Source organism: Procambarus clarkii, chromosome 50, assembly GCF_040958095.1.
Source record: "Procambarus clarkii isolate CNS0578487 chromosome 50, FALCON_Pclarkii_2.0, whole genome shotgun sequence".
NCBI classification, from domain to species: Eukaryota; Metazoa; Arthropoda; class Malacostraca; order Decapoda; family Cambaridae; genus Procambarus; species Procambarus clarkii.
Window position 1 is genome coordinate 14,058,998 of NC_091199.1, and position 18,047 is coordinate 14,077,044.

At 39.4% G+C, this 18,047-nt stretch overlaps 1 protein-coding gene across 11 annotated transcripts in view; it reads right to left on the reverse strand.

Annotated features, from left to right (window-relative positions):
- Positions 1-18,047, reverse strand: part of LOC138351612 (tumor protein p63-regulated gene 1-like protein) — a 52,755-nt gene that overhangs the window by 18,626 nt on the left and 16,082 nt on the right. For 3 of the 11 annotated variants that reach the window (XM_069303581.1, XM_069303579.1, XM_069303575.1), the window contains exons 6-9: positions 16,984-17,160; positions 13,069-13,202; positions 7,879-8,075; positions 6,111-7,580 (exon numbers count right to left, since the gene is read on the reverse strand). In XM_069303581.1, the coding sequence (XP_069159682.1) occupies positions 7,560-7,580; positions 7,879-8,075; positions 13,069-13,202; positions 16,984-17,160 (529 nt within the window). In that variant the 3' untranslated portion in view covers positions 6,111-7,559. Of the gene's footprint in view, positions 1-6,110; positions 7,581-7,862; positions 8,076-13,068; positions 13,203-16,983; positions 17,161-18,047 lie in introns of those variants that run through there. The other 8 variants (XM_069303578.1, XM_069303580.1, XR_011222562.1 and 5 more) reach the window with 7 other exon arrangements.

Here is an 18,047-nt window from a genome sequence, read left to right on the forward strand (position 1 = left end):
TCATCCATGATAGAAGCTTACCTGTCACCCCTCCAATATTTTCCAGTTTCCAGAACAACCTCTTATGTGGAACTCTGTCGAAAGCCTTTTTTAGGTCCAGATAGATGCAGTCAACCCAACCATCTCTTTCCTGTAATATCTCTGTGGCTCGATCATAGAAACTGAGTAAATTCGATACACAGGATCTTCCAGATCGAAAACCATACTGTCTGTCTGATATTATATCATTTCTCTCTAGGTGTTCTACCCATTTAGTTTTGATTAGTTTTTCCAACACTTTCACTATTACACTTGTCAATGATACAGGTCTATAATTGAGGGGGTCTTCCCTGCTGCCACTTTTGTAGATTGGAACTATGTTAGCCTGTTTCCACCCGTCTGCTACGATTCCTGTACACAGGGATGCCTGAAAGATCAGGTGAAGTGGAATGCTGAGCTCAGATGCACATTCTCTCAGAACCCATGATGAAACGCCATCTGGGCCAGCTGCTTTGTTCTTACCGAGCTCCTTGAGCATTTTTTCCACTTCGTCTCTAGACACCTCTATGTGTTCTATGTTGTTCTCTGGAATTCTTATTGTATCTGGTTCCCTAAAGATTTCATTTTGTACAAACACACTTTGGAACTTTTCGTTTAGTGTTTCACACATTTCCTTTTCATCTTCCGTGAATCTATTTCCCATTTTCAACCTCTGAATATTATCCTTTACCTGCAATTTGTTGTTTATGAATTTATAGAATAGACCTGGTTCTGTTTTACATTTGTCCGCAATCCCTTTTTCAAAATTTCTTTCTGCCTCTCTCCTCACTGCCGTGTAGTTGTTTCTCGCATCTTTGTATCGCTGGTATGTTTGGGGGTTCGGCCTCTTCCTGTATTGATTCCATTTTTGTGTCTTTCGGTCTCTAGCCCTCTCGCAATTTCTATTGAACCAATCCTGTTTCCTAGTTCTGCATCTCTGTTTTGGTATAAATTTTTTTGTGCCTTTATCATATATTTCACAAAACTTGCCATACATCTCATTCACTTCCTTGCCTAGCATCAAGTCTGTCCAATTATACTCACTAAAAAATTTCTAAGGTCACCATAATGTCCTCTCCTGAAGTCTGGTTTTTCAACTGCTTCAACCTCCTTATTTTCTTCCAGCTTATAACGCATTGCATACTTTATTCCCAAAAAGACATGGTCACTTTTACCCAAGGGAGGAAGGTACTGAATGTCAAATATCTCTTCCTCCTTCCTGGTAAATATCAAATCTAGCATGGAGGGAACGTCCCCTTCCCTCATCCTCGTAGCTTGTTTAACATGTTGATACAAGAATGTTCCCAGGATGAGGTCTACAAATTTACAGGTCCAAAAATCTTCTGTTTTAGCTTCATATGCTTCCCAGTCTATGGATTTCAAGTTGAAGTCACCGACTATCAACAGTCGTGATCTATCGTTATCCGCTCTCGCTATAATCTCTCTCATTATTGTTATAAGACCTTCACGTTTACTATCTAGCTCCTCCTTTGACCATGTGCTGCTTGGCGGTGGACTATATGCATTTATCATCATTAGTTTATCATCCTCATAGCAGATCTCTAGTGCTATTATGTCAACTTCTTGTGGATTGGCAGTCATTATTTCCTTCACCTTTAGGTGTTCTTTTTCCAGCACAGCAACGCCACCGCCTTTCCTAATTTTTCTGTCCCGTCTCCAAATTGAGTAGCCCCTTGGGAATATGACCTCATTTAAAATTACATCTTCAAGTTTTGTCTCCGTGAGTGCAACAATGTCTGGTGTCTGCAGCTGTATTACATCACTTAACTCCAGTATCTTCGATCTCACTCCATCTATGTTGGTGTATGCAATCTTCAGGAACTTGTTCCCCCTCTCCTTATTCTTCACTCCCCTCTCTCTATTGATTTTGTTGGTTTGCCTTTATGTACCACTTTACTGGTTTGCCTACCCCTATCACTTTGTAGAAAAAAGAATTTATTTCTTCTTCATTCCTGCTCTCATTTAAATGTTTTGCCTCGGCGAGGTTCAGTTTCAGCTTCTCTCTATCTTCTTTTGAAAGATCTCGTCTTAATGACCACCCTTTCCCATCCTCATCCCTTTGCAATTTTCTAGCATTCCTTAGTACTTCTTCCATCTGTTTGGCACCGTTTAGGGTGATCCTCAAAGGTCGATCTTTCCCTTTTACGTACCTGCCTATTCTCCTGTAGTCGCACACATTCTCTCTGTTTGTAAGACCTTCCACGAGGCCAACAATTTTATCTACTACTTTAGCTTCTTCTACAGCTCTTTCTGACCTAGATGTTATCGCCTTTTCTTTGCAGCCAAAAATGATCAGGGACTTACTCCGATCAACTGTGTTTTGCACCAACTTCGGGTTAGATGCCAATTCTTTCCTCACTTCTAGCCTAATGTTTGTTTTATCTTGGTTGCTGCAGTGTTTGACTTCCTTTACTGCTTCTTCTATTTTTTCCTTCTCCTTGGCCACTTGTGCATAAGTGAGTTGCATATCTTTCTTGCACTGTTCTATTCCTTGTGTAACTTCCTCCATCTGTGCTGACAAAAGCTGTTTCTCCTGTTGAATTTCCTTGCCTAACCTATTGTAGTCATTTATGTTTAAATTTACTTTAACTTCTTCCAAAGCTATTTTTAAGAGTTTTTTTTCTTCTTCCATGGCTTTGCAATTTGTTTCCAATTGATTCTTATCCTTGCGCAAGTCTTTCACTAAACCCTCAAGACATAAAACTTTGCTATTCAAATGGTCATTACTTTCTTTCAATTTACTAATTATTTCTACATGAGAGTTCACTATAGTATCTAAATTTACCAACTTGTTATGTAGACTACTAATATCAATGCTTTCTTCATTGAATCCCTCAAAATCAAGCTCTGTTTTGTTTTTCCCCTTGCCAGTGGCCATCTTGAATGTTCTTCTCTGCACTGTAAACACTAGGGCAACTTTTTCTCATCCGATTTTTCACTTCCCTTAGCACTTTCCTGTTATCTCACCTATTTTTCAAGAGCACTATACCTTTATGTTCTCTGGGACACCACTCACTACCATCAACCTGTACTACAATACTTAGGATTGTTGAAATATGCTGGAGCTCCTCTGCTGCAAGTGTTGACCCTAGGGGTGTCACCTTTTGAATGTGTGTGTGTGTGTGTGTGTGTGTGTGTGGTGTGTGTGTGTGTGTGTTTTGTTGTGTTTCTGGGCTATTTTATATACTCTAGTATTATTTTTCTAAATATGTACATGATAAAAACTATGCATAAATAGAGCATTCGATGCACAGAGTCGCACCACATTCCCTACACCTGTCATCTACTGTATTCTAATTAGTTTTCTGTTTACTTCACTCAGTATACTTGCATTGAACGTTTATACCACTAACACCACAGTCCTTCATTACACCAACTCTGTTTTCTTCAAAATGAGACAATTTGGTATATTTTCATGACTTAAATGCATAACCACGTGCATTCATTCCCTCATCATGATCAGTAAAAATCACAATGACACTATTTTTATCAAATTCAGTAGTTTGTGGCACCAAATTTGGTCCACAGTTCTCTTAATAATAACCACTGATGCACCAAAAACACCAATATACGTGCTACTACCCAAAGATTCCCCCCACCCCCCTCCCACTAGCACCAAGATCACTATGTAGACAATGAGTCACAATAACGAGGTTGAAAATACGACGACCAAACCACATACCAGAAGACGAAGGTACAAAGACGTTTCGGTCCGTCCTGGACCATTATCAAGTCGTGTGTGACGGGAGAAAGATTGATGAAGATTAAGCCACCCAAGAGGTGGCACAGGCATGAATAACCCATAAAGGAAGAAAAGGTGTAAGGTGGGTAAGGCATTAGGTAAGAATAAGATTAAAGGTATGAATGGGATAGGTGTAATAATGGGATGATGAAAGAATGGGATAGGTAAGAATAAGAGGGTAAGAAAAAGAAAATGGGGGTAAGCTTAAGTCAGGTCACATTTGTTAGGTAGGTTAGAGCGTTTGAGTATGTACTGTGCAAGGGAAGAGCATGAACCTTAGTGTGAACCTTAGTCCTGGCTTTGTTACTATTGACTCTTCCCTTTCACAGTACATACTCAAGTGTTCTAACCTACCGAACAAACATGACCTGAATTAAGCCTATCCCCTTTTTCTTTTTCTTACCTATCCCATTCTTCCTTCATCCCATTATTACACCCATCCCATTCATACCTTTCATCCTATTCTTACCTTTTGCCTTACTCTTACCTTCTCCTCATATGACTTGATAATGGTTCAGGACAGACCAAAACGTTGTCATATTGTGATGTGTGGTTTGGTTACCAAGATCACTATATCAGAATGACACATTTGCATCAAAATCAGATCTTATAGCACCAAATAAGTTTCATTTACTAACACAGCAAAAGACAGTATCACTTGTGCAATGGCACTGCTTATTCGCCGAGCTAAAAGGTTGTAATTACCCAAGTGTAATTACAGAATGAGAGCTATGCTCATGGTGTCTCTCTTCCTGATAATCTTTGCCATGGTGCATCAGACATTGTGTGCATCAGTTTACTACTCCCCTAAAAGTAAATTAGGGAACTCTGGAATTTTGTTCTGATGGTTAATGATCACCAGAGCAATCTAGGAATGGAACACACTGAATATAGCAATATGCTCACCCTGACAGAGAAAAAAAAAAAAAAGATGGCTGTGTGAACCCTGTAAACACACAAACTGTCCCTACTTTCAGCTTGTTACAACTTGTAATAAACTTGTTACATCTTGTTATATCGTTTTTATGACGTATTAAAACATTATTACAACTTGTTAGGTGTTAAAACTGGTTCAACCATTATAGCAACGTCATAATTTCGTCATGTGTTTGGCGGGAAATGATCTCCAGTGATTAGAATGGTGCACAGAAACACACTAATGGTGTAAGAAGTGTGTGCGGGTTAATTACTCACAACCTTACTTGAAGAGGTCTCTTTGTAATAACCACAACTTTCCTCTACAGTAATCTTGCAACTTTCCAGCATTCCTGAGCATTTTTACAATCTGTTTTGAAATATATGTTTTATGCAGTGTCCTTAGATTATGGATGTTAAATGTACATGGATGAGCTATAGTATTATGACAAGCTAACACAGTAGAAAATATATAACATTTGCCTTAAACTACTCATGCGCTTACAGTGCTAACCCTGATAATGCCAGAGGCTGATGAATGGTGAAAATAATGTTCAAACTTGACAATTTGTAGCATTAAAAACAAAATCTAATTCCATTTAAGGAATTCAAGCACTGCATTGGCAAAAATACAGCCAATATTAAGTTCATCATACCGAAAATACAAAAACCTGTACCAACTTTAAAGCTTGGACAATATAATGAAGGAGCCACAAGATATTCCCAGCCAATAAAGACACAATCTCAAGAAAGCACACTAGTTCAACCATCCATCAGTTATTCTACCATTATGAGTGACAGGAAACGACCGGGCCGTGGGGACACTAAGCCCCGGAAGCACCTCAAGGTAGCCTCAAGGTAGACAGTCAGAAAGCACAACTGTTGTTGCTAATCTTTTCACAGTACAGTTATATCATACAGCACACCAATTTTCATAAATACCATACATACACACACATACAGTACATTTTATAGTAGCAATTTCCTCCCCACATTTTAAAAGTGAAACTGACCAATTAGGTACCTTCAGAATCATTGGTTATGTGACAAGCTTCGAGAGATCTGGAAAAAATATCCAGAGGATACCTAATAGTCAATATCCATGAGGATACCAAATAGTCAGTATCCAAGAGGATACCCAATAGTCAGTATCCAAGAGGATACCCAATAGTCAATATCCAAGAGGATACCCAATAGTCAATATCCAAAAGGATACCCAATTGTCAATATCCAAGAGGATACCCAATAGCCAATATCCAAGAAGATACCTAATAGCTAATATCCAAGTGGATACCCAATAGCCAATATCCAAAAGGATACCTAATAGCCAATATACCTAATATCCAATATCTAATATTAGGATACCTAATATCCAATATCCAAGAGGATACCCAATTGCCAATAAAATACGATGGAGAGGGCATCTCTGTAATATCATATACAGTATCATAAACTTGCACATTTACTGTAAGAAAGTGATCCAGAATTTGAATGAGATGAGGAAAATAAGCTATATGATGATTATTATGAAGCAACAAACTCCAAAAAGGTCCATTTCATTCCCTTACTCATAATAAAGTTATCATTATTAGGGGGTTAAGTCAATGAAATGGGCCTCATGATTTTTTTTTCTTTACAAGACATGCAAATTTATATTATTTCTAAGTCATTTACACTTATATACAAAATATTATCTGTTTAAACACACTCACAAATTGGATTAAATTACCCTGTATAAAGGGTTGAAGCGCTACGTGTTCTTGTATAAGCAAGATTTTAATTAAAATTGCAGCCTTCTAAAAGCTTTGAAATATATATTGACTAATGCATGATCAAAATTCACAAATACATTTTATATTTACAAAGCCAAAATTAAGCATTGGTGGCATAATCATATTTTATACAAACGGTCTAAAATTATTAGTTATTTTGGTACTCTACATTGAAGATATACAAGTAAGAAAATGTGTTCGTTCCATGTTTTTAAAACACTATCTCAAGGAGACTACTGACACGAGCTTCCTGAATGTTGTTACTTGAGTACAACTCTTAAGAACTGTATTCAGCATACAACTTCATACATTCTCCTGTCAACGGAACAAAACAAAAACTTGAACATTTTTACCTTTTGCTTTCTTAACATTTAAAAACTAAATTAAGTACCCTAATGCCCATGGCTGGTGCATAAATATACTTCTGGCTTCCTAGTTGATATACAAACACACCATCCAACTGAATTTCTTAATGTTGCATTTGTATTTCTTAACCTACGAGACTGATTGTTCAAAGCCAGCAATACTGCTATTTAGCACGGTCTTAAAATATAAGATACTAAAGCTTTCTCTTTGGTTATCATAAAATTAGAAAACTAGAGTCAATGGGAAAGTAAGTACAGTATTATTAACAATTGTAGTCAATAACAGTTAAACAAATAGGGAATAAGAAACGACAGAGAAAAGGAATGATGAAAGGAGGAAAGAGTGTGGAGGATAAGAGAGATACAAGAGAGATGAGAGAAGGAAAAAAAAAAAAAGTGGGGTACAAAGCATAAGGTAAGATGAAAAAGGGGAGGAGAGGATTGAAAAGGTAAAAGAGGGAAGGAAAGAGGAAATGGAAAAAGTGAGAAGAAAGAGTTTGACACAAAAATTTAAGGAGGAGGAAAGGAGAGAGGAAGGACTAGAAACAAACAAAAATATATTAGCAAATATATGATAAAAACAAACCTACAAAGTAAATTAAAATGAGACTCCTGAGTACATCTTCCAAGAGTAACCATCAAGCTCTCGAGTCAATATAACTAAGCTTCAAATTTTCTTCAATCTTCAACCTACTTGCAGTATTGTTTTTTCCCCCACGCAATGCTTCACGCTGCTACCCGCCATACCTTTAGTGGGAAGGAAAAATTAGTTAGACGAAATACCAGGGAGATCAACAAGCCATGAAAACTGTGTTTTTCTAATACCATATAGAGGAAAAGTAATTAATATAAATACTAAAAGGCTTACACTTTTTAGGTGTAAGGCTTTTTTTTTTAAGGCTACTCTACAAGGCCTATGAGCACAATCGGTATATCTCAATTTTTTTTTTTTTCATTTCAAAAGGAAAAATAGCAACATAATGGCAATATTTTGGTTACAAATTAACTACATGTCTACAAATGTTCAACCTTTTCAAAAGCTCACTTTCCCCCGTAGCTTGAAGAAGCCAAGCTCTGTAGCATTATGAAGCAAGGATGCAATTCCGACATAATTTTCAATAATGATGGGACTCTGGCTAACACTGCAGGTTGCTGCTGTATCCGGCCGCTCTTGAAAGTTCTCAATGGCTAGCTTAAGTTCTTTAGCAAGACTCTTGGCATCATAGGTGGCATTTTCACAACCTAAATTAAAAAAAAAAATCTCTTTAGCTACATCATACTGAGATTAGTACATTTTGAAATGGTTAAATAAGTTTTTTATATTTGACCTATAAACTTAAAAAATGATTCCCACAATTAATAGGGGACAGGTCTGGCGTGATATCAACTCCCAGGTCTCTCTCTCTCTCTCTGACTCTTAGTGAAGAAATAATTCACTTTCATTCAGCATTATGAGAAGAACTTTAAGCAAGCACACCATCAGATGGCAACTCAGCTCAACCAAGGGTTCAACCTGTCTGCTTGTGTCCCTCATACAGTCACCCTCAAAACACCCCCAATTCTCATGGGCAAGAATGGCGGGGTACTGGGAGCTACCGAGGCTGCACACAAAAGTGCACGTAACCCCCGAGTTATATACTCAAATTCCCGTAACACTATGACAATCCTTCGGTAAGAAAAGCTTATTTTTCCCTCTCATATTTGAAGTGCACTATATTTCCCCTGTATTCCTAATTTTAAATAACAAAGGAAAAGTAAGGAAGGAGGCGGCTTATTTTATATTTACTAAATTACCGTCATGGAGAACATGCCTTTTGCACTCATTTACATAAACATGTATCATTCAATATGTCAATTTGCCAAAAGAAAATAAATAAATGCATTAACCAAAGAAATGACAAATGCAAATATTGATTTTTGGGAGGAATATTCAAGTCCTATTCTTTCACAAACTTTCCTTCATTGTTTTAAAAGCATTTGGTTGAAGCTTTACCAGAGTAGTGAACACATTTCAAATTTTATAATATGCTAGTTTGGAAGTGGTTCTCATGAATTTGACATTTTATATTCTATGTTTATTGATCTCTAGAGCTCACAGTTTGTTTCTAATTCAGAACAAAATTTACCGAGTTATAAATTTTTTAACTTGTAAATTAATGCAAGATTATTGATCAAATAAACAAAAAATGTTTTTTCAAAACTAAAATGAAATTTCTTAAACTAATTGTCAAATATGAAGATTACACTATAATAAGTTAAGGTTAAAAAAAAAAAATGATGTCACTTTGATGAAACTTAAGTCTGATGAGTAGTTATATGCTTTCTTTCAGTAAAATTTGAAACATTAAATAAACTAAATTTTAACAAAAAAGGGTAAACTGGGAAATAATAAACAAGGAACTTACAAATATTCAACGGGAAATTATTCTAAGTAATAAAAATCCCACGCAAAGAATAGAAAACTGACTGCTGAAGCACATAAAGTTTGTCTGAAATATTGTATGTTCCTTTGCTGAAAACAGTAAGAGAACCAGCTTAGAAAGAGAACACAGAATGCACTACAGAAAAAGGAAAAAATAAGGGAAATGGTTAAGCAGACACGACTATCCCTACAAAGAACGGGAGACTGAAGAAACAACAGACTGAAGAAATCATATCGGATTGAAGAAATGCATTTCTTCATATATGCAAAATCAAAAACTCTGTCAGTATTGGACCTATACGTACAAGTGAAAGTTCATACACAGAGGACAACAAAGAAATTAATGCATTCCTAGAAAATGCAGGTTGGTCATGTTTAGCACTCCAATAAACCGTATGAAAGTGGAAGATCTGGAGACAGCTTCTTTATGCATGATATCCGAACCCTTGAAAATATAACTGACATCAACACGAACTCTGCAGATTTTGAAGGAAATTGACAACATGCCCATGCACTCACCCCAGGGTTCAGACTCCTGCAATTCAATATTTATAAAGAAATGCCAAGTACCAGTGGCAAAAGTACTCAATGTAGTTTGGAGAAGAAGTTTGGACACTAGGAAGATCTCAGAGGTGCTATAATCAGCAGATACACCTTCCCTACACAAGGGAGGGAGCAAAGTACTGGCTAAGAAATAAACCAGTTGCACTAACATCCCACATAATCCCACATAACAGTTTTTGAGAGGGTTATCTTGAGGTTATCTTGAGATGATTTCGGGGTTTTTAGTGTCCCCGCGGCCTGGTCCTCGACCAGGCCTCCACCCCCAGGAAGCAGCCTGTGACAGCTGACTAACACCCAGGTACCTATTTTACTGCTAGGTAACAGGAGCATAGGATGAAAGAAACTCTGCCCATTGTTTCTCACCGGTGCCTAGGATCGAACCCAGGACCACAGGATCACAAGTCCAGCGTGCTGTCCGCTCGGCCGACCGGCTCCTCAGACCGGCTCCCCAGGGTGATCAGATCTCTAGTTTCATGGAGATCAATGATCACAATCCGGTCAACATGGATTTAAAGCAAGAAGATCCTGCCTCTCATAGCTATTTGACCATTATGACAAAAATCACTGATGCATTAGAAGAAAAACAGCATGGAGATGTTGCATACACAGACTTTGCAAAGTAGGGCGATGGATATTAAATTTTTTTTTTGTTAAACAGAATGCAAAGAATAACAGTCAATCAAATAAAATAAGAGTCCAAGCACAGTGAAAAAACAGTGTACCTTTCAGCACAGTCCTTGCAGCACTGCTTTTTCTCATTTTCATATCAGATATAGACAAAAATACAAGTCACAGCTTCATGTCGTCTTTTGCAGATGACAAAAATCAGCAAGAAAATTACTTCTGTAGAAAACATTGTAAATCTACAAGCTGATATTAATAAAGTTCTTGATTGGGCAGCAGAAAATAACAGGAGGTTTAACAGTGATAAATTCCATGTACAGTGGTACCTTCATTTACAATCGTAATTCCTTCCCAGAGATGTGTCAACTAAAAATTTGTCAACCATAACGAATTTTCCCATAAGAAATAATGTAAATTGAATTAATCCGTTCCACACCCCCAAAAATATTAACTTCAAAATACATTTTATACCGAATAACACTCATTTTGTACTAGCTACAATACAGTATGAATATCTTACCTTGAATTAGGGCTCTTGTTGGCATATGAAAGATGGTGAGGAGGAGGGAAGGAGGAGAGGTGTTACTGTTTGGAAGGAAAGTCCCCTTCTATTATAACATTTGGCAGTGATGACTTTTCTGGGGTACTCTCTATCCTACGTTTTTGCCTGCATACCACTAGGACCTGCTTGTGGCTTACTGCTTTTTATTTTCACTGAAAACCTGTCTAGCAACACTTGATTTTCCCTACGTTGTAACACTTGTCTGAAGTGAGACATCACATTGTCATTAAAAAGGTTAACACAACAGCCTGCTACAGCTTCATTTGGGTAAGCCTTTTCAACAAAAGTTTAGGTTGAACTTTACCAGTGACTTTCTTGGGATCCATGGCATGATATAATAAGAACTTATGTTAAAAAAGCAAAAAAGCAGGCAAACAATGAAATTCTTCACAAAGTATTCAAGAGCGGCCGCGGTTGTCACTACACTGGATAGACTTGTAAACAAACTGAGAGTGCCTCGCCCCCAACACCACTCGCTCATTCGACCCATACGCGTATGAACAGACGTCGTCTTCCAAGTAAACCCTCGTACACCAATTCAAATTTTACGATGAATTTGACATCATATACTAAAAAATTCGTACTCTAGGGCATTCGTCAACCGAGGTGCCACTGTACTTAGGTATGTTAAAAATGAAGACCTTAAACAATATACAGGGTACAAAATACAATCAAATCTGCCCAAAGTAGGAAAGCAACGTGTAAAGGGTCTGGGAATAATTGTCTTATGACCTAATGTTTAGAGACCATAAGCAAGCAAATGTAGTGTCAGCTTGAAAACTGATAGGATGGATTACAAGAACCTTCAAATCCCAGAATCCCACCACAATGTTCATATTATTTAAAGCATTTGTGCTGTCCCAACTCGACTACTGCTCAGTATTCACTTACCCCCTTCAGAGCAGGAGAGACTGCTGAAATAGAGAAAATACAAAGAACATATACAACACGCACAGACAGCACCTAGGGGTGGATAAAGGGGACCTCACGGCTGAGTGGATAGCGCTTAGGGGTCGTAGTCCTAATGGCCCGAGTTCGATTCCCAGCAGAGGCGGAAACAAATGGGCAAAATTTTTCGCCCTCATGCTCTTGTTCACCTAACAGTAAATAGGTACCTGGGAGTTAGACAGCTGCTATGGGCTGCTTCCTGGGGACGTGTGTGTGTATTAGAGAGAAATATATGTAGTAGATACAATAGAGGAAACATAGATTGGTTAGAAAGGCAGGGTCTAAGAGCTAATAGTTTGATTCTGCAGGCACAAATAGTAAATGTAAAAAATAAATACCTAAACTACAGTATGTATTGAGATCAGTTAAAAGCTCTCAAAACTCTCTCTCTAGAAAGATGGGAGTATTGAGATCAGCTAAAAGCTCTCAAAACTCTCTCTAAAAAGAAGAGAGGTATCACATTATATATACAGTACCTGTACATGGAAAATACTGGATGGCCAGGTCCCAAATTTGCAAAGTAAAATAACAACATACTGGAGGGGAATGATATGGAAGAAGATGCAGTATAGAGCTAGTGAAGAGTAGAGGTGCCACAGGCCCAATTCAAGAACACTATAAGAACATCAGAAGTCAACGGTTTTTAAATATCCTCCCAACAAGTATATGATATATAAAGTTGAAGTCCAAGAAAAAACTGGACAGTTTTTTTGCAAGAAATGCCAAACCAACTGGGCTGTAGTGTATATGTGGGCCTGTGGGCTGCTCCAAGAGCAAGAGCCTGTTAGACCAAGCTCTCCCAAATCAAACCTGGCCCTTAGCTCCATCTAGGTATAATCCAGAAATGACCCCTTTAATTACATTGAATGATTGATCCATGAGGGTGAGAAGGCCAGAAAGCCACAGCTCAGGAAAGGACAAATTTGGTGACTGGAAAGCATCCAAGTGCATCATAGGATCAGCAATGGGGAACATCTAATAGGCTATGAGCAGCCAACACTACCACTGTCAGATTGAAAATCAGATTGAACCTTGATGAAAAACGGCTAGAAAAAGACAGTGACATTCAGATCTGCATGCACAGAAAGTTAGTTACAGAAAATAAAGCTCATTACCTGTATACCAATAAAGAGGATGCGAGGTAAATGTTGTATAAGGAATATCCCTGCTCCAAGGATTCCACTTCTGTGCAAAAGATATTTGGTGGCCATTATTCCATGTTACACGGAAGCCTTGCATGTTGCGTGCCCTGGAAAAAATGAAGCAAAAGTCTTGTTATGGTTAAATGAAAATTCCTAGTGTTACTTAGTATCTGGTACCACCACCTACATCATAAATGGCACGGATCAACAGCTGGAAGGGAAATCAAGAGTCAGAAATGATACTGCATAAGGAATCTTGTTGTGAGTGAGTAACATTTAGATAACACAAGATATTGTACATTCCAGTTCTCTGAAATGCACACTAAAGTGCACTGAACAGTATAAAGTATAAAGGCTGGCATTTTTATATGAACGAATTTCTATTATACTTTCATTTCATTTCATTAGTTACTGTTGTGTTTCTAAGTATTTCTAGTTGTTTTCTGGAGAGTGAGTAGTGCCATAGTATCTAGCTAATGTGCTTACAAAAGTTGTCATATGGTATGGCACTGTAGCCTCCTGCTTGTGTCACCTCCACCCTTCACTACTCAAGAGCAGGCCTGGGTCTTGAGAAGAGCTCTTCACCTTGCCTCTCCTTGCCACACAGATCACTTACATCATTTTAGGCTTCTTATCTTGAGGTTATCTTGAGATGATTTCGGGGCTTTTTAGTGTCCCCGCGGCCCGGTCCTCGACCAGGCCTCCACCCCAGGAAGCAGCCCGTGACAGCTGACTAACTCCCAGGTACCTATTTACTGCTAGGTAACAGGGGCATTCAGGGTGAAAGAAACTTTGCCCATTTGTTTCTGCCTCGTGCGGGAATCGAACCCGCGCCACAGAATTACGAGTCCTGCGCGCTATCCACCAGGCTATGAGGCCCCTCAAGTGATAAGATAAATCTTTCCACATTTGTATCATTCCCTCTCATGTGTGTTGGAGACATTGTACGAGCTCGCTTATCCGGACTACTGTATACTGTATGGCAAGGATCCCCACCAGATAAGCCAGAATATCCAGAAAAGCAGTACTTTTTACCAGGAAAGTAAAAAAATTCACATTCGCACAATTTTGGGTACTACAACCAACATATGAATTTCCACACACACACACTATAAATAGGAAAATATACCAGGACTGTAATTTAAAACACAAACTTTCAGTTTATCTTGTTATAGTTCATCTTCTTGATTGCTGTTGAAATCAGTAATTCATGAAAATTTACGTAACCTAGCCTAACACAACACTAAATTTACTGTACAGGAGCTTGTCAAGGTCAGTTTTGATTGCCAGCTGCTGAAGCATCACTAGTTGAAGGTCCTTGTCTTGCTTGTGAGGCTGGACTGGTTGAAGGTCCTTGTCTTGCTTGTGTGGGCCACACTGGTTGAAGGTCCTTGTCTAGCTTGTGTGGGCACTGGTTGAAGGTCCTTGTCTTGCTTGTGAGGCTGCACTGGTTGAAGGTCCTTGTCTTGCTTGTGAGGCTGCACTGGTTGAAGGTCCTTGTCTTGCTTGTGAGGCTGCACTGGTTGAAGGTCCTTGTCTTGCTTGTGAGGCTGCACTGGTTGAAGGTCCTTGTCTTGCTTGTGAGGCTGCACTGGTTGAAGGTCCTTGTCTTGCTTGTGAGGCTGCACTGGTTGAAGGTCCTTGTCTTGCTTGTGAGGCTGCACTGGTTGAGGATCCTTGTCTTGCTTGTGAGGCTGACTGGTTGAGGATCCTTGTCTTGCTTGTGAGGCTGACTGGTTGAAGGTCCTTGTCTTGCTTGTGAGGCTGGACTGGTTGAAGGTCCTTGTCTTGCTTGTGAGGCTGGACTGGTTGAAGGTCCTTGTCTTGCTTGTGAGGCTGCACTGGTTGAAGGTCCTTGTCTTGCTTGTGAGGGCACACTGGTTGAAGGTCCTTGTCTTGCTTGTGAGGCTGCACTGGTTGAAGGTCCTTGTCTTGCTTGTGAGGCTGCACTGGTTGAAGGTCCTTGTCTTGCTTGTGAGGCTGCACTGGTTGAGGATCCTTGTCTTGCTTGTGAGGCTGCACTGGTTGAAGGTCCTTGTCTTGCGTGTGAGGCTGCCTGGTTGAAGGTCCTTGTCTTGCTTGTGAGGCTGTACTGGTTGAAGGTCCTTGTCTTGCGTGTGAGGCTGTACTGGTTGAAGGTCCTTGTCTTGCTTGTGAGGCTGCACTGGTTGAGGGTCCTTGTCTTGCTTGTGAGGCTGCACTGGTTGAAGGTCCTTGTCTTGCTTGTGAGGCTGCACTGGTTGAAGGTCCTTGTCTTGCGTGTGAGGCTGTACTGGATGAAGGTCCTTGTCTTGCTTGTGAGGCTGCACTGGTTGAGGGTCCTTGTCTTGCTTGTGAGGCTGCACTGGTTGAAGGTCCTTATCTTGCTTGTGAGGCTGCACTGGTTGAAGGTCTTTGGCTTGGTTGCGAGGCTACACTGCACCCACCCCAACACCCTCTACCCTGCAACCACCCACCCCAATACCCCTACCCTCCTACCACCAACCCCAACACCCCCTATCCTGCTACCACCCACCCCATAAAGCTCCAATACTCTCGTGCTGAATGGGATTAATATGGTATGCCTACCTGTGGCATCTGGAATAATCCCAGGTTTTCTGGATTTCTGTCAGGATACAAAGTTGGCAGAAAGTTACTTGGGCTTGATTTAGAATCAATGCCAATCTGCACTATCTGACCAAACCTCCAGTTATCCGGATTGCTATCCAGATATGGCGAAGTTTTGCCAGAAAATATCTGGATGCAGTTTTGGCTGGATAACCAAATATCTGATTCCGTAGAATTTGAATAAGCAAGGGCATACAGTACATATGTATATACATGCAATGCACGTATCTCAGTGACTTGTTTCAATCCCTCAATTCAAAATGATTGCATAACTGAACCTTAATTGTTTCAGATCAATTGTGTAAGTGAGACATCAATTTTCCTACCTATTGAATCATTAGTGATCTAATTTTCTCCCTTAAATTATATTGTGTCATAGTTTCAATTCCTTCCGTGAATTATAATATATTTTAATTTTCCTTTCCCTTTCTTTTTATTATATGAAAGGCTTCACCCTTATTTTACAACAGGACTCTACTACATTTAAATACTTGTATATACATCTCAGTGGCTATTAAATGTATCCAGCATGTCCTCTACATGCATACAATTTTCCATCAGTTTATCATTTCCAGTTATCTTAGCATCATCTACAAACATGTTCATATAATTCTGTATTCCTTCAGGTAGATCGTTTATGTAGACGATGAACATTACTAGTGCAATAATTGAACCCTGCAGTACTCCATTAATAACACTCCTCCAGTCAGATATATTGTCTCTGATTACCACCCTCATCTGTCTGTTAGTTAGAAAATTTGTCATTCATGTCAGAAGTCTTCCTGTCACTCCTCCAGCATGTAAATGTAACAAAGTAATCAGGTCAACAATTAGGTAATCACACAACCAACAGTGGTGACCACTGAAAAAAGGACTACACATTGTCTTGAACATAATGACAGAGATAATATTAATAAGGTCATTTGCAACCAACCATAGCCCACACTGTGGGCTATTTACATACTTTAGTCTTGCATCGCGGACTCTCCAAAGTCGAACTACAGTACTGACCCTCCTCAAGATGCAACCCCAAAACTCCCAGGTACCTTATTTACTGCTAGGTGAACAGAGGCATTTCTGTCCCACTTGGGATTCACACCCACTCTGTTATGAATGAACCTAACTGTGATATCAAGACCTTAAATGTACATGTATGTTCTCTAGAAGGCTTTTAAGAAGTCAACATTGAGGCATGCAAATACTGGTATATTAGACTAATGCATAGAAAAACAAATATTTTTATCATAACCCAATTATTTTACAGAACAAAATAGTTCCTGCCTTGGTTCAAAGCTGACAGTTGACAGGGAAAACTGGTTCTCTGGCACAGATTCTTTCTGTGTTGAACTAGGAGCTCCAGTTGCTCGTGAACCAAGTGTAGCTATAGTATTCTGTAGACGACTCAAAAGACAACTGCGGATGACTGTCACCACACCTCCAGCAATTCCATTTATCCGGCTGTGAAGAAAACTTGACTTTAAACAAATATAATACAACCTTTTGCAGAACATTATAAATTATTACAGGCATTTGTTAGGGCATTTATGTAGTTTTAAAATACTGTACTACAAAAGAATACTCCTTTACTTCATAACATAAAATGAGCCTTAACACTTTGGCGTACCCCGCGCGCCACCCCTCAACTGTGCGATTTGGGTCCCAGGGTGTCACGGGAGCGCGCGAAAATTCTGAAAAGTGTATACTCTCTTCAACTTTGTCACCTTAATTCTCGTCCTACGAGATTAAATTTGGTATCATTGTGTTCGCAATAGAATTCTCTACAGCACTAAATGCATATAAACTCCAAAAGCCTGGCTAATTACCCACAGCAAACAGAGAAAGTGCGAATGAGTTACCCAGGAGTGCGCAAACGCGATAAAATGTTTTCACTATTTTCACTCTGGTCACCTCAATTTTTGTCCTAGGTCTTTCATTTTGGTCTCAATGGGTTCGCAATAGAATTCTCTAGAGGAACATTAGCATATAAAATAAAAACCTGGTCACGCTCCAACCGCCGCCGAGTTGAAGACGGGCCACGCGTTAGCCGCGAGTGAGCGCTCAGACACCTTCCAGCTACACTCCCAATTCCCGCCCTTTTCAAGCCTTTCTTTCGCAATTTTCTTCCTGGAAGGGCCTTGTTCATGATCACTATCCATCGTGGAGTAAGCGTAGATAGTTTCTAAAGCCGCAGTAAGAAATATAGCCATGGAAAATAGCCAAAATGTTCACACGTTTCAGATGCGAGGGGAGGCGACATTGGTCACAACAGTGGAGCGAAAACAATGGGCCGACGGCGTGTGCCGAGCCGCCTGCGGGCCACGAGGCGCAACAAAGAAAAAGGGAAG